Source organism: Hyla sarda, chromosome 3 (genome assembly GCF_029499605.1).
Source record: "Hyla sarda isolate aHylSar1 chromosome 3, aHylSar1.hap1, whole genome shotgun sequence".
NCBI lineage: Eukaryota > Metazoa > Chordata > Amphibia > Anura > Hylidae > Hyla > Hyla sarda.
In genome coordinates this window covers 409,867,915-409,892,929 of record NC_079191.1, presented here as the reverse complement: position 1 = coordinate 409,892,929, position 25,015 = coordinate 409,867,915, and the positions used below count along the sequence as shown (strand labels likewise).

General features: G+C 42.2%; 1 protein-coding gene across 5 annotated transcripts in view; it reads left to right on the top strand.

Annotated features, from left to right (window-relative positions):
- EML4 (EMAP like 4) overlaps nucleotides 1–25,015 on the top strand; it is a 227,630-nt gene that overhangs the window by 49,167 nt on the left and 153,448 nt on the right. The window contains exon 1 of one of the 5 annotated variants that reach the window (XM_056568166.1): nucleotides 22,802–22,957. The exons of the other annotated variants lie outside the window; for them this stretch is intronic. Within the exon in view, the coding sequence (XP_056424141.1) occupies nucleotides 22,933–22,957 (25 nt within the window). The 5' untranslated portion in view covers nucleotides 22,802–22,932. Of the gene's footprint in view, nucleotides 1–22,801; nucleotides 22,958–25,015 lie in introns of those variants that run through there. 5 annotated transcript variants of the gene reach the window in all.

Below are 25,015 nucleotides of genomic sequence, written 5' to 3'. Positions count from 1 at the left end.
TATATGGATACTGGAAGCCTGTGCTAGCATTTCTCCTGCGGTGTATATAGCAGTGTATACAGATACTGGAAGCCTGTGCTAGCATTTCTCCTGCGGTGTATATAGTAGTATATAGCAGTGTATACGGATACTGGAAGCCTGTGCTAGCATTTCTCCTGCGGTGTATATAGTAGTATATAGCAGTGTATACGGATACTGGAAGCCTGTGCTAGCATTTCTCCTGCGGTGTATATAGTAGTATATAGCAGTGTATATGGATACTGGAAGCCTGTGCTAGCATTTCTCCTGCGGTGTATATAGTAGTATATAGCAGTGTATACAGATACTGGAAGCCTGTGCTAGCATTTCTCCTGCAGTGTATATAGTAGTATATAGCAGTGTATACGGATACTGGAAGCCTGTGCTAGCATTTCTCCTGCGGTGTATATAGTAGTATATAGCAGTGTATATGGATACTGGAAGCCTGTGCTAGCATTTCTCCTGCGGTGTTTATAGTAGTATATAGCAGTGTATACAGATACTGTAAGCCTGTGCTAGCATTTCTCCTGCGGTGTTGCTATCAGTGTGCGAAGAGTGGGAGAAGAGGGTTGCATTGACAATCCAACACAATGGGCAGCACATTGAACACATTTTATAAGTGGTCAGAAACTTGTAAATAACTAATGAAAGAATAAAGTTACGTTAAAACAAAGTTCCGACTTCAAAATGGCCGCCATTGTCACCACCCATCTTGAAAAGTTTCCCCCCTCACATATACTAATGTGCCAAATACAGGAAGTTAATATCACCAACCATTCCCATTTTATTAAGGTGTATCTATATAAATGGCCCACCCTGTACTATGGTTTTAGGTCCGGTCACAAAACCGGATATGGGGCAAAAATTTGCCAACTGGTGTCTCTGTTCGACTTCAGTCGGCTCATAAAAGTGAATGGATTTCAGTGCAGGTCCAGCTGGGTTACGTGAGAGCCTGGTTTTCCCCTGCCCTAGCTGAATCCGGCAGCCGTAGGCCTCAATCATGGTGTGTGTGCAGCCTTACTCTTTCATGCAGTGGTCTGAGACCTCTCGGGATGAAGCTTTAGAACTGTATTAAATGAAGAAATAATTATAATCCTTGTGTGTTTGTTATAAATAGTCCACTTGTAATGCGGCCCGCTATTATGGAGCATGGAGGCTTTTAAGCACTAGAGCCTGTTTACTTTTCAGCATCCAAAATGCTTTAGCTGAGACTTCCTGCACTCTCTCACTGATGGATGTCACAGCTCGGGCCGCTGCAATATTACCGAGCAGTCAATGGGAATGCAATGTCCTTAGCCCCAGGGCCAAAGCAAACAGACGGGTAGAAATAAAGTAGAATCCGGCTTGAAAAAGTACAGTACTGTGGATACAATTGTAATCCAGTATGAGCAGTAATAGCTCCTTATAGCACAGTTATATATGTAATGAGAGCGAACATGTCTGTATATCTTAGTAAATACATCAGTAAATATGGTAAACACTGGGCATTTGCTAAAATTATTTGAATTGTAGTTGTGGACCATGGCTTAGGATGGTGACAAGAAATTAGGGGAGGTGACGTGTGACTTTAGCACTTAGGATTGGTCTGTTACAACTTCAGAAAATGGGGAAAATGGCCGTCTCCTCATCCAAAGTCAGGAGTCCTAAAAGGACAATATCCCGTATAGTTTTCATGGTTCCTCCCCTCCCCCTTATCACTTATTCCCACATACCTTAGTGAGCTGTCTCTGGAAACACGATCCGAGGACTAAGGAAATTATAATAATGGTAATGATGATATTATTAATTATATTTATTATAAATATTATTATTAATAAATATAATAATTATATTAAATAAAAATGATCAACAATATTGATAAAAACTAACAATAAAATATAAAAATAAAACAAAAATAAGATAATAGTAAATAAATAGAAATAATGAAATAAATTAATCTAGAGAAATAGATAATATATAAAAAATAATGTAAGAATAATAATTAAAAAAAACTATTAGTTAATCTTGCAGGTGTTTAGATTAAAGTCTGTATATTATATTCTTCCTAACATGGGATGAGTGAAGTTACAGTGATTCAATTCGTCACAAACTTCTCGGCTTGGCAGTTGCTGACATTATCCTGCATAAATGAGTTCAGCTTTCAGGTCCTCCGGTGGGCTGGAGACTCTTTCCTAGGACTGTATCCACCTTTTCCAGCCCACCGGAGCACCGGAAAGCTGAACTAATTGATGCAGGATAAAGTCAGCAACTGCCAAGCCGAGAAGTTTGTGACGAATTGAATCACTAACTTTGCTCATCTCTATTCCTAACCACAAGCAAACATGGAAGATATTTTAAAGAATTCTAAGTTTTTAGGTCTTTTTGTTGTTTAACCCTTTTTTTTATTGTAATTCTTTTAGTTTTTTGTCACTTTATTTTTTCTCTTTGTATATTGTAAGCTCTGCCCTTTTCATATAAAGGTATTATAAACTTTAAAGGTGTTTTCTGCATTTATTTTCTTGATGATGTATTGCTCGGAAGAATTGCAGCGTCCAGAAAGTCCCAGAAAACCCATTTACTAAGCTTGGTCCATAAATGCAGATCACATGCTGTAAAAGTGTCATACTATTCTTGAAGGGGTACTCAAATTTCTTTTTTTTCTTTTTTTTATTTATTTTTTTTAAATCTACTGGTGCTAGAAAGTTAAAAATTTTTTGTCAATTACTTCTATATAAAAATCTTAATCCTTCCAGTACTTATTAGCTGCTGTATGCTCCAGGGGAAGTTCTTTTCTTTTTAAATTAATTTTCTGTCTGACCACAGTGCTCTCTGCTGACACCTCTGGCCAAGTCAGGAACTGTCCAGAGCAGGAGATGTTTTCTATGGGGATTTGCTCCTACTCTGGACAGTTCCTGACATGGACAGAGGTGGTAGCAGAGAGCACTGTGGTCAGACAGAAAATAAATTCAAAAAGGAAAGAACTTACTATGGAGCATACAGCAGCTAAGTACTGGAAGGATAAAAATGTTTAGTAGAAGTAATATACAAATCTGTATAACTTTCTGGCACTAGTTGATTTAAAAAAATAAATAAATTTCCAGCGGAGTACCCTTTTAAGCCTTTATAAGAAGCAATGGCTTACTCTGACTACAATCCTCAGAATCCCTTGTTTCTAGGTGGGAGGGGACTTATCTCCCTCCTACACATCAGCCACCCCACCCATTGCAGCACCGCTAGGCTCCCTTCCATGCTGTGCTTGAAACTACAATTCCCTGCAGCCCTTTAGAGAATGATCTATCTCCCACCCAGCGGTCACTCTACCCATTGAAGGCACAGACAGGCTCCCTTTGAACACCTGATTAGTGATGTGATGTCTCAAGTCTCACTGCAACCTGGGAAAGGCCTGAGACAAGTCATTTTGTATGCTGATAAAAGTGAACATCTGGGGCAAAGATCACATAAAGAATTGTGAGATGAGCCACACAGGTACAGACACTGTTATGAACTACACAAACTTTACAGCCCCTGTAGCATAGTCAAATAAAAAAATTATAATAATCCCGGGATACACCTTTTTATAGTCTCTTTTTGAAAAATAGTCATACATACAAAAATAACAAGATAGATCCACCCAACTGATATAGGAATTATTTTTTATTAATTATGGGGAAATGTCAGACCTTTTTGTTCTAATCATGAACCGTTTTATAAAGGAAAAAGGTCACCCTGATCACCCACACTAAACCCAATACACAGGGTTATCGTGTGGATGACCAGGAGTCCAAAGAGGGGGGTCACTTACCAAATTTGGTCCAGTGGCTCCTTTGATATTGCCTGGAGAAGTTCCCTTTCTCAATTCAGCTAATTGCGTGCAGAAGGAGGGGTCCCACCATCTGGTTGCCCTTTGCTTCTTTTTTTTCTCTCCTATACTGCTGGCCTGTCTATTAACAAATTCATATTATTCTACTCCATGTACTAGTGACTTGAGTTGCACGTCACGTGAGCGCTGCGCTCCGAGGCCGGAACGCATGCACCGTTTTACTGACTGCTCTCACGTCCTAATGACGACATAAGAGCTCTTCTTGCCAGAGCGCTTTGCTACTGTTGCAAAACACGTAAGTAAGTTCTGTCTGTAAAGTTTATATGCCCCAACCTAACCGTCAGTAAACAAATGGCGCATGCGCTCCTGCCTCGGAGCCCAGCGCTTGCTTGATGTGCGTCTCGCTTCACTAGGACATGAAGCATAATATGAATATGCTAATAGAGGGGCTGGCAGTAGAGAGGAGAGAAAGTAGCAGGGGGCGGTCTGCCGATGGGGCCCCGCCTCCTGCGCTCAATTAGCTGAATTGAGCAAGGGAACTTCTCCGGGCAATATCAAAGGAGCCACTGGACCAAATTTGGTAAGTGACCCCTCTTTGGACTCCTGGTCACCTACACTGTAACCATTGTATTGGGTTTAGTGTGGGTGATCAGGGTGACAGTTTTCCAATGTTTACATATTCACTGTAGTCCTTTCCAACTAAACGTCCTGCGATAGACTCCACTGGTGATGACTTTTTTTTAATATTGTCCTATAAAATGTCATAACAGTCCTCGTGCCGCCTTGAAGGATACTTTCACGTTCCATTTTGACACTTTGGAAAGTGCAAGGGTTTAACGTCGGTGTGACATTCCCGGTGAAGCATGTGAAGCCCTGGGAATAGCACGTCTAGCTTCTCTCAGGGGATGAAATCCGCAGTATTGGATTGTTCTGATTTTGCAGGGCTTGAGCCTCCTCTATTAAGACAAGGCCTGATAGAATATTCTCCCATCTTTACCTTGGAAGGCTGCGGCCCCCCCATCCCCGGGGCAGGATAATTGTGGACATCTCGGTGTAGGGGCACGGAGCCTCTCGCACACACATGGTTCATGTTCCTGCCTTTTTAAGTCGGTGAAGGAAAGCAGATGTGGTTTGAACTTAATTTGTTTACTGAAGAACTTCAGATTTTCTGGAGAATAAAGCTGAAGATTTTTTTTATTTTTTATTTTTTTTTATATGAAACAAAAAGAAAGGGAAACTACTGAACAAAACCATTGTCCGCATAAGTACAGCATACTGAAGTCTTCTCATGTGGCATCACTTATTGCTTTTGCTGGCAATGTATACTGTGCTGCATACCTATGTCATACTGTTGGCCAGTACGAAATATAGAATGAATTAAAAAAAAAAATATATATATATATATATAAATTTTTTTTAAATTTATTTTTATTTTTTTTTAAATTATACAGTACTTACTTTATAAGCCATGAATAATAATGCTTATATTAAGACCACTAGGGGTCCCCATACCATCCAGAACATAATCATGTCCAGCTGCAGCATCATCTTTGTCCCTGCTGAATCACAGGCTGAGACAAAGCCCAGTTAGTAAGGGGCGGGGCTAGCACTCCTCTGTGCTCACTCCAGTCCTATTAGACTGAAGCATGAAAACAGAGAGGATGGGGTTACAGAGCAGCCTGCAGTGATTGGATGATGAGGCACAGCACAAAAAACAAGAGTAACTGCTGATCATGAAAGAACACCTAACAGGTGGGCCTCCAGCTGTTGCAGGTGGGCCTCCAGCTGTTGCAGGTGGGCCTCCAGCTGTTGCAGGTGGGCCTCCAGCTGTTGCAGGTGGGCCTCCAGCTGTTGCAGGTGGGCCTCCAGCTGTTGCAGGTGGGCCTCCAGCTGTTGCAGGTGGGCCTCCAGCTGTTGCAGGTGGGCCTCCAGCTGTTGCAGGTGGGCCTCCAGCTGTTGCAAAACTACAACCCCCAGCATGCCCGGACAGCCGTTGGCTGTCCGGGCATGCTGGAAGTTGTAGTTTTGCAACAGATAGCAGCACATCGGTTGGGAAACACTGCTAAAAATATATTGTAACAGTGTTTCTTCCTAGTACGCAATATTAGGCAAGTACTAGCAACATTATGGAGTATGGAGCCTACATTCATACCATGTCTAGCAATACAGTTGACAGTATATACCAACTGCATAGTTGGTAAAGGAACACTGTGATAGCGTTATACCTTTTGCAGGCCCAGAGGGGGCTGTTGCAGACATAAGGATTCATGGGGCACCAATGAGACTATCCTGATGTCATGTCCCACCCCCATGGACCTGCACAAGGCATTACCATAGTCATTAAAGGTGTATCTGTTTTTGCTCAGATTGAATGAATGCACATTATGAGAACATCTTTATTTTTTTATTTTTATTTTTTTTGTTTATAGTCTTCTTTATGGCAAAGATGAAAACCACTTAGTGTATAAAATGCATAATTCATAATGGCGCCGAGTTATATCTCTGCTTTGAAGTCGAGGACTTCTTTGGTCCATTTTAATCCTTTTAATACGCTTTCTATAGCCGTAAATTGGATCAAGACACTTAACAATATACCCAAGTGTGTATAGTTATTGTGAGCCGAGCCAAATGTTTTACTCTTATCTATTCATTCACATAAAACTGGCTGCACAGTTCTTAGCAAATGTATTAAAAACACTTTTTTTTTTTTTTTTTCAATTTATTTATTTTTTGCAAACTTCAGACAAAGCAAGGGGACGGCCTCTCTTAAAGGGGTTATCTATTATAAGGTGACTTTAGTACTTACCCGCCAGACAATAATGGACATACTTTTGGAAGAATCATTGTTGTGACTCCACTATAACACTGCTGCTTTCTTTATGTGAAATGGCTATTTCCTGTTAGAGTTCTCTCCAACTACAAGTCTCAGGATTCCTTGTTTGTAAGTGTGAGTTCACTTTTCTCCCTCCCATAAATCACAGCACACCTATGCTCCCTTCCATGCATGAGGTGCTTAAAACTACAATTCCCTGTGGAGAATTATGTCCCTCTACATCCAGAGGTCGCTCCATTGAAGCACAGACAGGCTCCCTTTGAACACCTGACTAGTAATGTAATGTTTCGGGCTGCACTGCAACCTGGGAAAAGCCAAAACACTGATTTTGTATGCTGCTAAAAATGAACATTAGGGCAAAAGATCACATAAGACTTGCGAGACCAGCCATCAAACACAGATACAGACAATATATTATGAACTACACTAACTTTACAGCCCCTGTAGCTTTTTAAGAAATAAATTAATAAAAAAAATAATCCATGGTGCAATAAGAAGGGCCACGGATTTCCCCATTATAAGGCATCTTTTCTCAAAACTTTGCATTGTGCCATTGCTCTGTTACAAATGTATAGCTGTAGTAGTTGTTAACATCGTTACCATTCGCTTTTATTCAGTCTTGTCGTTTCATATGCTTGTATGGGACAACACACAGTAGTTGTCAGTTTATTTATCTTTTTCCAGGAGGAATAACAGAAGAGCTGTGTAGGTCTATGAAAACTAAATCAAGAATCCCATAGATCAGTGTTTCCCAACCAGGGTACCTCCAGCTGTTGCAAAACTACAACTCCCAGCATGCCTGGGCAGCCTTTGGCTGTTCTGGCATGCTGGAAGTTGTAGTTTTGCAACAGCTGGAGGCACCTTGGTTGGAAAACACCACCATAGATTTTAGCAGCACTTTCTGATAAACATTTTATGAAGGAAATTGAAATTAATTTTTTTTTTCATTTATACTTTTTCAGGGTCCTCCCCCAAATTTCACATTCTACAGCATTCCCTTTCGGGGAGGGTCTGATTTTTTATTTTATTTTTGGTGTGATTTTTGCCTTGGTAATTTTTTTTTTTCTTCAATTGTTTTCTTATGCATTTCATGGTGTCTTGTTTTAATCTGCTGTGAAAGCAGTGAAAGTCTGCTTCTTGTATGTGAAGACCAGTTTTTCAGGTATTTTTGGACATGAGCTTCTAGGGAAAGTAATGCTTTTCAAAGAAGAATTGAAAAACTTTGTTCTTTTGTATGCGGGAGCCTTGTTATGTGTTGTAAAAACACAGAAATGTAAAGATATTTTAGACAGATATTTTACAGTGTGATCTCATATGGCGAACACCCTCTTACTCGGTTGGAAGGGATCGGGGCTCTTATGTGGATGCTACAGTCTTTAAAGGGGTACTCCGTCCGTAAGACATCTTATCCTTTGGATAGGGGGTAAGATGTCTGATTGCGGGGGTCCCGCCGCTGGGGACCCCCGGAATCTCGAATGCAGCACCCACCTGTGGGATCCGCACGCAGCGCTGCAGCCTCAGTCTGCCGGGACACGACTACGGGGCCGGAGTATTGTGACATCACGACTCCGCCCCCGCGAGATGTCATGCCCCCTTCCATAGACTGCAATGCAAGTCTATGGTAGGGGGAATAACATCTCACGCGGGCGTCACGATACTCCGGCCCCATAGTCGTGACCCGGCAGAATCTGAGGCTGCAGCGCTGTGTGCAGATCCAACAGGTGGGTGCTGCATTCGAGATTGCGGGGGTCCCCAGCGGCAGGACCCCCGTGATCAGGCATCTTACCCCCTATCCTTTGGATAGGGGATAAGATGTCTTGGGGCCGGAGTACCTCTTTAATAATCCAAAAAGAAGAAAACTTGCGGCACTCACCAGTCTTCGCTGCTTCTCACTTTATTGACTATAGATATGGTAGGTAACAGTAGGGGTGCACAGGTAAATTTAGGCAATGCTTACCACTGCTCTATTTGTAACAGGGGCAAAATACTACAGCGTTGTCCCCTTCAAATTATAGGGACCATGCAAGATACTGCAGCGCTGCCCTGTTCAAATAAATGGGACAAAGATACTACAGCAGTGTTTCCACACCAGGGTGCCTCCAGCTGTTGCTAAACTACAACTCCACGCATGCCCGCATGAATAGGACAGTGCCGCATCACTTTGCATTGCTGCTTCCATTAACAAGTAGCAACCAGCCTGAAGCGGAGTTAAACATTGAAGAAGGTGCATCTCTCGCACAAGCGCTGTGGCCCCTTCCAACAACTCATCAGTGGGAGTGCAGGATCTTCCATCAAGTTTTTACAGGCAGGATAGGCCCTTTTAAAGGGGTACTCCGGAGGGAAAAAATACTTTGAATGAATTGGTGCTAAAAGTTTGAAAGATTTGTAAATTACTTCTGTATAAAAATCTTAATCCTTCCAGTACTTATCAGCTGCTGTATACTACAGAGGAAGCTGTGTAGTTCTTTCCAGTCTGACCACAGTGCTCTCTTCTGCCACCTCTGTCCGGACAGTTCCTGACACTGAGCAGGAGAGTTTTGCTATGGGGATTTGTTTCTGCTCCGGACAGTTCCTTACAGGGACAGAGGTGTCAGCATAGAGCACTGTGGTCAGACTGGAAAGAATTACACAACTTCCTGTGGAGCATACAGCAGCTGGTAAATACTGGAAGGATTAAGATTTTTAATAAAAGTAATTTACAGATCTGTATAATTTTCTGGCACCAGTTGATTTGAAAACTTTATTTTTGTTTTTCCACCGGAGTTCCCAGTATTTTATCAGACCGCACATGAAAAGGCATTACAGCGTCCAAAAATATTTTCTTAAAAGGGAATAGTTTTTTTCCCCCTAATTTACTTATTTTTTAAATCTGTTTTTATTTTCATTTTTTATTTATTTTTTGTATATTCTAATGGCTTACAGCATTTAGAGAGATGCTTTACTGCAGGACCCATGGACCTTTGACCGCCATAGACAGGACTTGTCCCATTCAAACAAGACAAATTGCAGACAGCACTGAGAATTCTTTGACATACATATATATATAATATATATATATATATATATATATATATATAAATATATATATATATATATATATATATATATATATAAATATAATATAATTATAGAGGTTATTGTAAAGGCATGGGGGGATGCTGATCTATACTTTGAATGGTGGTGGATCCAGTGTTATCTCTCTATACTATTGTCATGTTCACATTCCAGCTTCGTTTCAGCCCTTGTGGCCAGAATGGGAACGGCAAGATTACAGGATTGTTAAAAGAAAAATGGGGCTCAAGGTCAAAGATATTTGGTTTAAAATAATAATTATTTATTAATATGCAATGATAATAAATTAAATAGGGAATGTACAGGGCCCGTGTGCCCCCCTAAATAATATTAAATGATACAAAATAAATATAATAAAAAACAATAAATATAACAACTGTATATATAACAATATAGCAGTCTAATGATCAATATAATTATGTAGAGCAACAGTCTCAATGGAAATGTTCATTCAATCTTTCCTGCTCACAATGATCTTCAATTTAAGGCAGATACAATGTAGCAGCAGCAGCTACACAGTTAATTCATTCATCAATTGATGTAGTTATACAATGTATCCTTCCAGACAGTGATGTATCAATCAAACAGATGCAGAGTAGCAAACTCAATAGACAGTAACAAGTTCAATTGACAGTCAAGATCACTCCTTGAGAATCTCTGTGCATATCACACATTAAAAAGTCATATTAAATTAGCCAGTTTGCAAATACAGTGATCCCTCAACTTACAATGGCCTCAACATACAATAGTTTCAACATACAATGGTCTATTCTGGACCATTGTATGTAAGTTGAAACCAGACTCAACATGCAATGTACGGACAGTCCAGATCTGTGAAACGTGTCAATGGCTGAAAGAACCGACCAATCGGAATGGGCATTCATTGGTAAAACCCCTGTATGTGCATGCACTGACTGGTGTCTGGTAGCGCCCCCTACAGTACAGGGAGGTATTACATGTTCTGTACTCTTTACCTGTGCCAGGTTAGCTGCTCCTTTGGACACCAGGTGAGGACGGCTCCATTTTACATTTTTAGGACATTGCGTGTACTGTACAGTACCCTGAAGAAGTTCCTGCCCTCTACATAGACCAGTGTTTCCCAACCAGGGTGCCTCCAGCTGTTGCAAAACTACAACTCCCAGCATGCCCGGACAGCCTTTGGCTGTCCGGGCATGCGGGGAGTTGTAGTTTTGCAATAGCTGGAGACACCCTGGTTGGGAAATGCTGACATAGATAGTGATTTACAGCTTCCAGCAGATCTTTCTTACTTTTATATGTAAGGATTTGCTTTATCTGTATTAGTTATCTACTTATTTTTCTTTAATCCTCACTTTTTTTTCCTATTTTTGGATGACATTTTGGGGCTTCAGAACCAATTACCAGGTTTCCATAGAGTTATTGTCTCAACATACAATGGTCGTCCTGGAACCGATTAATATTGTAACTTGAGGGACCACTGTATGCTCCATGAAATGCTCACCGCTCCCAGGGTACCACGGATCGCCCTTTTATGTAGTCCTGTATGCCGGCTGTGTAGGATGTTTCCCCGGGTTTCTTGCCTGAAATCCTCAGTCAGGGATCGCGCTGCTGGAGTCTCGGCCAACTCCTAGGATCGCAGCAGCGCTTAGTGGTGGGCACCGTTTGTAGGGACGACAGCGCTGTCAAGCGGAGTCCCTTAACCTGACCAGCTGGGAACGGTGGCAGTCGGCAAACTCAAAGTCCGTGTTATTGATGGCCCGGCCGGCTTTCTATTTTAAGATTGATGCAGCGGCTGTATGCGGTATGCAAAGTCCCGAATGTGTGTGGGTAACCCGGCGGCGTTCCTCGTGCACAGGTCGCGCGCTCGGGAGATACCACACTAAAATAGATAGTTGTCTTGGCTCTGCCAGATGATCACTGTTAGTATTAAAGGGGTTATCCAGGAAAAAACTTTTTTTTATATATCAACTGGCTCCAGAAAGTTAAACAGATTTGTAAATAACTTCTATTAAATCTTAATCCTTTCAGTACTTATGAGCTGCTGAAGTTGAGCTGTTTTTTTTCTAAGTGCTCTCTGATGACACGTGTCTCGGGAACCGCCCAGTTTAGAAGCAAATCCCCATAGCAAACCTCTTCTACTCTGCTCTCTGCTGACATCTCTGCTTGTCTCGGGAACTGCACACTGTTGCCAGACAGAAAACAACAACTCAACTTCAGCAGTTGATAATTATTGAAAGGATTAAGATTTTATAATAGAAGTAATTTACAAATCTGTTTAACTTTCTGGAGCCAGCTGATATATATAAGTTTTTTCATGGAATACCCCTTTAAGCAAGTGCTATATATTACTAGGCTCAATATCGCATATTTAGAATCGCTGCATGCGTTTCAAAACCATCCTCGTTTTTTTCTTCAGCAGCGGGATATATGCATATATTACAAGATTATTATAAAATATATACATTTCAAAATAGAAAATTATATTTAAAATTTTTTAAAAAATATATTTAACATAAAAACCTGATTTAAACAATAGGTCACATTCCCTTTAAACTAAACAGTATGCAAGAGAAGACACCACATTTTTAAAGAGGCTCCTTTTTGTTGTTACAGTCCCATCTTTTACAATCTTTACTCACCCGATGTGACCAAAACATGTTCTTCAGCTGTGAGCCTTGTTCACCAGGACCTTTTTGTATTTCCTATGGTGGTGTTATTCTACGGTTAAAATTTTTACTGAGGAAATTGTGAGTCCCTAGAAAAAGTGTTAACCATCTGAGGAATGTCTTGGTAGGAGCCATCATATTTTTGTAGTAGCGGTATTCATCTGAAGTGGGCGACGACTGACTTGCGGTTGCTTCCAATTTGGTAACTACCGTATTTTTCGCCGTATAAGACGCACTTTTTCTTCCCCAAAACTGGGGGGAAAAAGTCGGTGCGTCTTATACGGCGAATATGCCCCTATCGCGGCGGTCCCTGCGGCCATCAACGGCCGGGACCCGCGGCTAATACAGGACATCACCGATCGCGGGAATGCTCTGTATTAACCCTTCAGACGCGGTGATCAAAGCTGACCGCCGCGTCTGAAGGGAAAGTGACACTAACCCGGCTGTTCAGTCGGACTGTTCGGGACCGCCGCGATTTCACCGTGGCGGTCCCGAACAGCCTGACTGAATAGCCGGGTTAGTGCTTACAGGACACCGGGAGGGACCTTACCTGCCTCCTCTGTGTCTTCTCCGTTCAGGGATCCCCTGTATGGCCGGCGCTCTCCTTCCTCGTCATCACGTCGTTGCGTGCGTAACGCCGTGATGGCGGCGACTGAGAGCGAGGATACCCGGCCGGCAGCAGAGACGTTCCGGAGCGACGGAGACAGCGATGGAGCGACATCCAGGGCAGCGGTGACGGGTCCGGAGCGGCGGGGACACGTGAGTATTACCTCCTCCTGCAGTGGTCTTCAATCTGCGGACCTCCAGATTTTGCAAAACTACAACTCCCAGCATACCCGGACAGCCAACGGCTGTCCGGGCATGCTGGAAGTTGTAGTTTTGCAACATCTGGAGGTCCGCAGGTTGAAGACCACTATTGGGTTCAAAATCTTAATTTTTTTAGATTTTGCACCTTTTAAATTGGGTGCGTCTTATACGCCGGTGCGTCCTATAGGGCGAAATATACGATATTCATCAGAATAAATGGTCAGATGCAAAAGTGTCAGCACAAATGAGTAACCTAGAGCTTCATGTTGACAAGCCAAGCCTAGATCTCTTGGTTTAGATGTTAACCGATGAAGTATCTGTGTATATATTGTTTTTAAAATAACTTATAATATAATTTAAGTTTTTCTTTTTTTTTTTGTGGGCTGGAACAAGACAAAAGTAACTGCAGGAAACCGCATTTGCCAGTGGTTTGGAGGAGCACTATGCGATCAGGATTGAAGGCCAGCATTGGACAGACTTCTGCTATTGGCAGCAAACTTTGGGCTAAACTGTAAACTTTTCATCACAAATTCAATTTAACTTTTGAAACTTGATAACTGTGAGAGCAATAAAGGGGAACAGTCGATCCCTAAACTGCAGATATACTTGTAAGTCAAACCTCAGTAGTATATCGATAGTATATCACATATCGATATCGCAATATTTAGGCACAACATCGCAATCACACGTTTTCCCCATATCGTGCAGCCCTAACCCCAAATTTGCTTTGGACTTGATAAAGGGAAGAATCCCGAAAGCTTGTCTCTACAAAATGTCCAATAAAAAAGGCATTACAAGATACTGTATGTGTGTGTGTGTGTGTGTGTGTATGTATATATGTGTGTATATATAATATATATATATGTATGATACTGTATGTGTATGTATGTATGTGTATCTATCTATCTATCTATCTATCTATATCTATATATATATATATATATATATATATATATATATATATATATATATATATATATATATCAAAAATGGAAGAGAGCGGCACTCCAACGTTTCATGAAAACCCAGTGAGGGTGTATTTATTCACACATCTGCAATACACGTGACGTTTCGGCCCGTCAATAGAGCCTTTCTCAAGCACTTGAGAAAGCTTGAGAAGTCTATTGACGGGCCGAAATGTCGCGTGTATTGCAGATGTGTGAATAAATACACCCTCACTGGGTGTTTACTTGGGGCCTGGGTCTGGCCCTGGGGCTGAGCACCCACGTGGATCTTGGAATCCTTGGCAATTGCCACGCAAATATATATATATATATATATATATATATATATATATATATATATATATATATAGCAACAGAAGAATGCAGCAGCACACTGCCAGCACAAGGATATAGGTGAAACATGAAAATGCAGTTAAAACATGGAGAGCTATACAGCTATGGTGTAATAGATGCAAATGTGAAACTATGAAATAGTGAGGCACTTAGCTTGCAAATTTGTCTCCGCCGGCGGTCAAATAGCTTGGACCGTCCCACCGCGATAAGGTGGCCTCCTTGGGACGGACCCTACACTGTGAATATGCCTCTGTGTGAACAGTTCAGTAAGCATGGCAGGATCTGGAACATCCAAGCCACCTTATATACACACCTGATAGAGGTGGGTGGGGTGCAAGGCCAACATGGAGGTAGCCACTCCCCCGTAGCCATTCTTTGTCTCTCTCTCTCTCTTTATATATATATATATATATATATATATATATATATATATATATATATATATATATATATATATATATTCTCCCCGCCCCCCTCATTGTTCAGACTAGAACATTAGCCAAGAATTCTTGTCCATGTGTTTTTAATAAACCTTTAATATTGAGAATCCAGCCCTTCTTAGGGTATATCCCCACCATAAAAATGACCTTGGTAAACTCCATCTCTAATAAATCCATTTTTAGTACAATAACGTGTTCACAAACCATTTACTTCCTTTCAATTCACCATGTGACTATTTTATTATTTTTTTGGGTATTTTAACATGTAAAACAAAAAAAAACAAAAAATGCCTATCACATCATCAAAATTCTTTACCTTTGTCTGGCATGGCTCGCCTCTGCTCGGCGTTGCGGAGGTAATCCTTTCTGGCTGCAGCTTGCAAAGGATTTCTGAGTCGGGGTTTGCCTTATTTTATTTTTGCAGATTCCCTCCCTGGCTGTGGTGTGTAGGTCAGTATCTCCCTGCCCATGATTATTTTATTTTTTATTTTTTTTAGGTCATAGTCTAGTGTGGCTGCTTTAGCTTGACCATGTGTTTTCTTGTTGAACTGGAGAGTAAAACACTGGCTATACTACTTGTCTGAAAATATTGGCTTTCGTCTTGGTCGTGCGCTGGTGCCAAATGTAACACTATCACGTACTACTGGATAAGATTTCAAGCAGCGAAGAATCATGACAGTAGAGATTTTTACACTAGATATGGAATGTCAAGATGGGATCTGCTCTAATTTGGCTATTTTGGGTGACACTTTTTGTAATTGTTTCTTTACATCTCAATGCTTGGATTCTGAGTAGCTAGGAAAGTTTTTTATTTTTGAATGAGTAAAGCCACTCAGTATGTCGTTTTAAAACAGTATTTTCCAAACAGTGTGTCTCCAGCTGTTGCATAACTACAACTCACAGCATGTGCGGACAGCCGAAGGCTGTCCGCGCATGCTGGGTGTTGTAGTTTTGCAACAGATGGAGATACACTGACTTAAAGAGGTATTTTAAAGGGGATTTTTATATATTTTTTTCAAATCAACCAGTGCCAGAAAGTTTATACAGATTTGTAAATTACGTCTATTTAAAAAATAAACTTAAAGGGGTTGTCCAGCCAAAACTAATACATCCCCTATCCTGTGACTAGGGGATAAGTAGCTGATCAGGCTACTCTGGTATCTCTGGCATTCCCATATAAATGAATGGAGCAAATACAGTCTGCCGCATGCGCTCCTCACTGATAGCCGGGTCCTTTTCCGGAGATCATGGAGGGTTCCAGCGTTCGTACACCCCCGCTCCAAAAAATTAGCTACTTATCCCCTATCCTGTGAACAACCCATTTTAAGCCTTTCAGTACTTATCAGCTACTTTATGCTCCAGGGGAAGTTGTGTAGTTCTTTTCAGTCTGACCGCAGTGCTCTCTGCTGCCACCTATGTCAGTGTCAGGAACTGTTCAGAGCTTTGTTGTTGGGATTTGTTTTTGTTCATGCTTTGGACACTTCCTGAGATGGACAGGTATGTCAGCAGAGAGCACTGCGGTCAGACTGGAAAGAACTACACAACTTCCTTTGGAGCATACAGCAGCTGATAATTACTGGAAGGATTACGATTTTTTTTTTTAATAGGAGTAATTTACAAATCTATATAGAACTTTGTCACCAGTTGATATACATTTTTTTTTTTTTTTTTTTTAAGGGAATCTGTCAGCAGTTTTGAGCTATCAAAACTGCTGACCGCTTTAAAGGGGTACTCCGGTGCTTACGCATTTTATCCCCTATCCAAAGGATAGGGGATATGATGCCTGATAGCGGGAGTCCCGCAGCTGGGGACGCCCGTGATCATGCACGCGGCACCCCGTTTGTAATCAGTCCACGGAGCGTGTTCGCTCCGGGTCTGATTACCGGCGACCGCAGGGCCGAAGGCATGTGATGTCACGCCCCCGTGTGACGTCACGCTCCGCCCCTCAATGCAAGCCTACGGGAGGGGGCGTGGCAGCTATCACGCCCCCTCCTGTAGGCTTTCATTGAGGGGTGGAGCGTGACGTCACATGCCGCCAACCATGCGGTCGACCGTAATCAGACCCGGAGCGAACACGCTCTGGGGACTGATTACAATCGGGGTGCCGCGTGCATGATCAGGGCGTCCCCAACTGCGGGACTCCTGCGATCAGGCATCTTATCCCCTATGGTAGAGGATCCATACCATAAAAATGGTTTCTCAATATCCCAGCTCATGCACAGATTTTTAGGTTGTTAGACATACTACTAAAGTCATATGTGACTACCTCAGTTTAGCTCCTGTTTGTCAGATCTTGGATAACCAGGTAAGGTGTAGATGCACAGCAGCTTTGTTTGTTCTCTGTCGCCACATTAGAAAAATACTTCAAGTATTATGGCTTTATATTCTTCAAGGATTTATGGTACAATGTTTGTGTATGTACAAAGGTACTCTTATTACACTTGTGTAGGACAACATGTATTTAAAGATGAAGTTGCCCTTTAAGCATGGACATAGCCCTAAGTAGCTGTCTGAAAGACTGGACGAGCTGTCCCTGGAGCGTGCTGCCAGCGTATTAGCAGATGGGGGGAGATCCGGAGGACGCGGTGTGCTACACATCCAGCTTTACACCTATTTATCAGCAGATTAAAGGGAAAAGCTGTCTGTCTTTAGAAAAACACATTTGTTATATATACAAGATGGTGTGGAATGCCCCTAAACTGGCCTATTGGGAAAGAGATTTCCAGTGACTGGTAAGAGCTGGTGCATGTAGGTGCTGCTGACCTGCTTTTTTTTGTGTGGTAACTGCCTTGGGGTGTAGTGTAGTTGGGGTGTTGCTTCGGTATATGAGGGGTTAATTTAACCCCTGTCACTCGTGATGCCAGGGTGACGGGGTTAATACGCTGAGGTAAATCTTCGGCCTATCGCCACCCTTCCCAGAAACTATGCGGTGCGTGCTTAAATGAATGAAGGTCCACAATAGAGATGAACTTGAACAGCAATACAGTCTCTATACAGCTCAGCAATGATTGACAGATGCTGCGGACCATTGACTTATCCAAGGACTATTAGAATTAGGATTGATGCAGGGATCTGTCCGGATTTAGGGGTCTATTTAGGTCCGGTGATCTTGCGGAGTTAATAGGGATTAAGATAACTCACAGTTTTGTAAAGATGGCCGTTGCCGCGAGGCTTGGGCTTAGTCACTGCTGATGACCGCTGCGCAGATCCTCCTCCATCAGCAGCCCACGAGGAAGGAACAAGATTAATGGCCGCCGCTCCCTTATATGGGCAGGGCCGTTTTGGATTGGTCTGTGTCAGCTGTCACTCACTGTTACAATGCATGGTGGGCGATCACCTGACTTCCTCCAAAGGTCCTTGAACCAGAAACCATAGAGTTTTGGAACGCATCACGTGACCCTCAGGTCCTGCGACACTACAACAAGGTAAGTACACTTTATTTACATATTTACACATTTAATTTGAATAATTTTAACTATTAAAGGGGTGACAAGGGACTAACTATTGATGAGGACCCCACCGGTACCTAGGGACTCTGACTTTGGGAACCTCACCACAAGGTAACGGATGCAATCCGGTACCGGGACACCACATTTGCATTAATAGATGCTTTTGCATAATAAAGCTTTTCACAAAAAAAATAAAAAATAATTGGTGTTGCCTGTGAAAGAGGAACTTTGTCCTACAAGAGGTGCTTTGTCCCCAGGTATTTTAATTCAGTAATATTGGAAAGAAAAATGTCAAGTTTTGGATATAGAAATTGAAAATAGAAATTGGATCATAGGATCTTACATTTCTTTTTAGTGTCTTAAGGCACTTAACCCCTTAACGACCACGGACGTAAATGTATGTCCTGGTTTGGCGGTACTTCCCGCACCAGGACGTACATTTACATCCTGTGTATAACAGCGAGCATCGGAGCGGTGCTCACGGCAGTTTCCGGCTGCTATCAGCAGCCGGGGACCCGCGGGTAATGGCCGACATCCGCGATCGTGCGGATGTCCGCCATTAACCCCTCAGATGCTGTGATCTGTATAGTTAGTCTGGTTAACTTTTTGCGGCAGTCATTAATTTAAATGTGAGACTTTTTGTACAGTTTGTCACAAATTTACACCGGCACAGACCTGACTTACAAAACTGGCTGTGGACAGCATTTGTAAAAAGCAGCACATTTTTACGCAATGGGTTAAATAGTCACAGAGAAGGAACTATACAAAGTGATGAACTGAAGAGTCATTTAAAAAACATCTACTAGCGCCACATTTATCACGTAACCAGTAAAAGGGGGGGGGGGGGGGTACTTTTAATGGCTGGTACTCCCAGCACAGTCTATTAGCTGCGGTTTTGGGGGTGTCCTGTTGACGGTGTCTTTTTGTGCCATGTGATCTGTTTCTCCCCCGTCTTCTATAGTAAGTGACTCATGGGGAGGGGGGACTCTGATCTTGAACAGCTGTACTGGGTTCACAATCCCATGTTTTGAGGCTTGTTTGCCTTCTGGCACTTTTTTCCCCCCCAAATTGCATTATAAATGTATTGCGCTGACAGGAGGAGCGACATGAGGACACAGGATCTGCTCTTTTACCCCTTGTGAGGAGACGAGAGCGATGAGGAATTTTCCACTCTGTATGTAAGAATGTAAATGTGACGGTTTAATGCCATTTGGTCCATTCTTTAGATGCTTGCATGCTAGTACTAGCAGACTTTTATAGCTCTTTTTTTTTTTTTTTCTTCTTCTCCCTGTCTCTTGATTTACCAGAGTAAAATCTGAAAACACACATGTCCTTTTTGTTAAAGGGGTACTCCACTGGCCAGCGTTCGGAAGTAAATTATTCAAATGCTGTTTTTACGCTGGTGGGGTCGGCCTTGCCCCTCATGACATCACGGCCATGCCCTCTCAATGCAAGTCTATGGGAGGGGGCGTGACGGCTTTTTTGCCATTTTCCATCCTTAAGTTGCGATGTTAAAGGAGTACTCCGGTGCACACTTTTTTCATGTTATTCCGTCCGGGCTGCAAAATAAAAGAAAACACACTTTATCTTACCTGCCAACGAGCCCCCGGAGCTCCGGTACAGGTGTTCGGTCCCCGGGCTGTATTCTTCTTACTTCCTGTTAGCCCGGCACGTCACACGGAGCTTCAGCCTATCACTGGCCGCAGCGATGTCCCGCCTCGGCCAGTGATAGGCTGAAGCTCCGTGTGACGTGACGTGCCGGGCTAACCGAAAGTAAGAAGAATACAGCCCGGGGACCGAACACCTGTACCGGAGCTCCGGGGGCTCGTTGGCAGGTAAGATAAAATGTGTTTTCTTTTTTCATGTTATCCCGTCCGGGCTGCAAAATAAAAGTGTGCACCGGAGTACTCCTTTAAGCTCGGTTGCAGCTTTTAAAAATCACAAAATGCCCTAGGTGTGACTTTTTTTTACCCCTAAGAAATCGTGGGGTACTTTTTTTTTTTTTTTTTCTCCCATAGACTTTTATAGTGGGGAAAAAAATGCGCGCACACACAGTTTGTAGAAATAGGAGTCTCATCATGAAAGTATTACATGACTTTTAAAGGGGTAATCCAGATTAGGAAAAATAAAACATTGCCTTTTTCTTCCAGAAACAGCGACCCTTTTGTCCTCAATCTGTGTGTGGTATTGCAGCTTAGTTCCAGTTGAAGTGAATGTTGCACTCGCTATCAGGTAGAACCCCCCCCCCCCCCCCCGGCAGGTAGTGAATTCTCCCCTTTCAGGTAGAAGCCCCCAGTAGGTATGGAAACTCCTATTAGGTAGATGCCTCCATTTAATTTCCTCCAGTAAGTCCCATCCAAAAGAAAACAATAAAAATCATACTCCCCTTCCCTCCGCTCCCGCTCTGAGGCCTCTACATCCTTTGCTGTGTTCATTGTGTGGCAGGACCTGCATCATTAAAGGGGTACTCCCATGGAAAACTTTTTTTTTTAAATCAACTGGTGCCAGAAAGTTAAACAGATTTGTAAATTACTTCTATTAGAAAATCTTAATCCTTCCAGTACTTTTTAGGGGCTGTATACTAGAGGAAATACTTTTCTTTTTGGATTTCTCTTCTGTCACGACCACAGTGCCCTATGCTGACCTCTGCTGTCTATTCTAGGAACTGACCAGAGCAAGAGAAAATCCCCATAGCAAACATATGCTGTTCTGGACAGTTCCTAAAATGGACAGCAGAGGTCAGTATAGGGCACTGTGGTCGTGACAGAAGAGAAATCCAAAAGAAAAGTATTTCCTCTGTAGTATATATCCCCTAAAAAGTACTGGAAGGATTAAGATTTTCTAATAGAAGTAATTTACAAATCTGTTTAACTTTCTGGCACCAGTTGATTTAAAAAAAAAATTAAATAAAATAAAAAGTTTTCCACTGGAGTACCCCTTTAAGTAATGCCATTGCACTACAGGTGGTCCACCCCTTGGGATAATGGAGCGAACGATAAAGAGGCCTCAATGCCGGAGCATAGAAAATGTATGAGGGATTTTATTTATTTATTTTTATTAGTTGTCTGCAGTTTTGGGGATATTTGCTGGAGTACAAGTACTTGTGCAAATGTCCGGTAACGGCACCAATACCAGTATCTGTATCGGGACATCCCGAATCATGTATCATCACTGTCACTATAGTCAGCAATCCTGGAAGACCCCATTCTGAAGAATGATGGTGGTATCGAGGAGAACAGGTGTTGGGAATTTAAAGGGGTACTCCGGTGCTTACGCATCTTATCTCCTATCCAAAGGATAGGGGATAAGATGCCTGATCGCGGGAGTCCCGCAGCTGGGGACGCCCGTGATCATGCACGCGGCACCCCTTTTGTAATCAGTCCCCGGAGCGTGTTCGCTCCGGGGACTGATTACACTCCACCGCAGAGCCGGCGGCGTGTGATGTCATGCCCCCGTGTGACGTCACGCTCCGCCCCTCAATGCAAGCCTACGGGAAGGGGCGTGATACCATTGGTTGGTAAACGTTTGCTGTCGTGGCATGATGGGAGTTGTAGTTCTGCAGCAGTTTGGGGGAACATGGAGGCAGCAGCGTGCAGCCCATTTCCTCTTCTGCAGCCGCCTTCTTTCTTATTCACCTAGCTTCCTTTTTGTTGTCATACATCAGAACAGGAAGTCAGGGGGGGGGGGGGGTGTTTGCATAGGAACACAGGAGCAGATATGAAACCTCTAGAACACATGGTTCTTACTATACTATAGCCATCACTGTTTGTCATTGCATGTTAAATTAATCCTCCCAACCACTATGCCTCCAGCTGTTGCAGAACTACAACTCCCAGCATGCCCGAACAGCCTGCGGCTGTTCGGGCATGTTGGGAGTTGTAGTTTTGCAACAGCTGGAGACACACTGGTTGGGGAAACGCTGTCTGGGCTTGTTGGGACTTGTAGTTTTGCAACAGCTGGAGGCAAACTGGTTGGGGAAACTCTGTCCGGGCATGTTGGGAGTTGTAGTTGTGCAACAGCTGGAGGCATACTAGTTGAAAAAACACTGTTCGGGCATGTTGGGAGTTGTGGTTTTGAAACAGCTGGAGGCATACTGGTTGGGGAAACATTGTCTGAGCATGTTGGGAGTTGTAGTTTTGCAACAGCTGTAGACACTTTGGTTGACTAACACTGATCTAGACCTCTAATCTCCAGCCCCCCAACCTTCTCGTCAGGTTGTCTTGTACCTTTAAGACCTATTTGAAGTTGAGGAAGCCTTGTTTGCAGAGTGGCATCACGTGACGTGCGCCCGTCAGGTTTCTTTTAGCAGGCACGCCTCTCCATTTAGTACTTTACAATTATTCTCATCTAACCTTTGCTCGCTGCTGCAGGCTTCACCCTCCTGCACTCACAGAGACGTCTGGCAGACCCGGACTACTTCTTTAAGAAGGAACCTATTTTTAGCCGGCGTGGATCCTGAACTTCAGCCGAGAAATCACCCAATAGGCTCAAATAACATTTAAAGGAGTAATACGCTGTCAACAGGATATCTCCCCCTTTTTATTTATTTTTCTTAAATACTTTCAGCGTTAATGGATTCTGCAAACCCGCTCTGCAGTGAGTACATGACAATTATCAGCTTTCTTCTTCTTTTTTTTTTTTTACTTCCAGTGTAATTATAGAAATTATACAATTGGGTTACTTTAACTTTTTTAACTCATTTTCCTTGTGTGTATCATTAGGGAATTAGTTCAGTTCTAGTAAATCGCTGCTCGCCGTAACCATACATTCTCGTAATTAATGGGGGCTGAGCAGAATGAGAAAAAGGGACAATTTTTAATACCCCCACTCCCCTCCACACCATAAATAGCACCACTGTTTTACTTAGGCTGTACCTGGTATTGCAGCTCATCCTAATTCAAATCAATGATGCTGAGCTGCAATACAAAACACAACCAGAAAACCATTAACAGCAAATGAGGCACGTTTTTCCAGGTGGTGTTAATATAGGGGGGGGGGGGGGGGAATATATATATATATATATATATATATATATATATATATATATATATATAGTGAGTATTCAAATAAATGTTTATTATTGTGTGTGTGTGTGTATGTGTGTGTATATATATATATATATGTATGTATGTATGTATGTATGTATGTATGTATGTGTGTGTGTGTATGTATGTATATATATGTATATATATGTATATATATATATATATGTATGTGTATATATACATACATACATACACACATACATACACACATATATATATATATATATATATATATATATATATATACATACACACACACAATAATAAACATGTATTTGAATACACACTATATATAATATATTTATTATCATTATTATTTTTTATTAATTATTATTTATTATTATTAATTATTATTTATTAATTATTATTTATAATATTTTTTTTTATATTAATCTTTAATTTTGATTAACCCACAGAGGTCACCCGGCCTTAAAAAAAATAAAAAAGAAAATTCTCTGGATAGATAGCCTATCAATTTTGGATCGCCGCTGATCCACCTCCTGGTAACTCTGACCAGCAGTTTTAAGAGGTAGTGGCGCACTACAGTGTTTTTACTTTATTAATTCTCACTTAGTCCTTGCGTCGCAGTGATATTAGTATTGGTGGATCAAAAATACTGCAGCGTTGCCCTGTTCGCTTGCAGTAACTTGCAATGCCACTACTAATAGTTCTGCAATGCTAGGGAGATTGGAGGGGAAACATTAAAGGGGCACTGCTGCCCCTTCAGACAGCTGGTCAGAAGTACCAGGAGTAAGGAATACCAAACAGCTTTTTGAAGGGTCTGCGGCACCACTTCAGTGTTTTATTTGCTTCTGCTGGCCCTTTCTTTGCAGTACTATTAGTGGTGGTGCAGGTTACTGCAGCTTTATCCTATTTCAGTGAATTTGGGCAGCACTTGTGCTGCAGCTACTAATAGTACATCAATGCAAGATCGATCGGAAGTAAGCCTCTAAATTAGCGCCACAGACTCTTGGTTAGGGTGCCCTGCCGATCTTACAAGGATTGCCCATTTTGAGCATAGGCCATAAATTTAGTACCTCTTTCAAAACAGGGTAAAGTCCTTTTTAAAGTTCAGGTATGACTGTATTTTATTCCCATATATCAGTGGTCTCCAAACTGTGGCCCTCCAGCTGTTGCAAAACTACAACTCCCAGCATGCCCGGACAGCCGCTGGCTGTCCGGGCATGCTGGGAGTTGTAGTTTTGCACTAACTGGACGGCCACAGTTTGGAGACCACTGCTATGTAACAGTGTTTAACAATTTGCCCCCCTAGGCCTCAGCTTCCTTGACCCCGTTTGTCACACACCAGGGCTTCACGCCGGTCACACCTAAATCTTCTAGGTTTTGGCGGGGGTTTTGATCGAAGTATTGTTTCCGTGACTGATCTTAGTCATTGTCGGTGATTTCTCAATATCATAATTACACGTGTTATGTGTCGGTGAAGATCCATTTTTTTCGGCCGATCGTCTGTAGGGATTAGATCAGGGGTGAAGAGAGGAAGGCTGAAGAGCTGAGACACGTGATTCTTATAGTAGTGATGTAACCGTGTGTATGGACGCGGACACACCAAACAGGGGACAACCAGGCTAATGTACCCCCTGGGCCATTT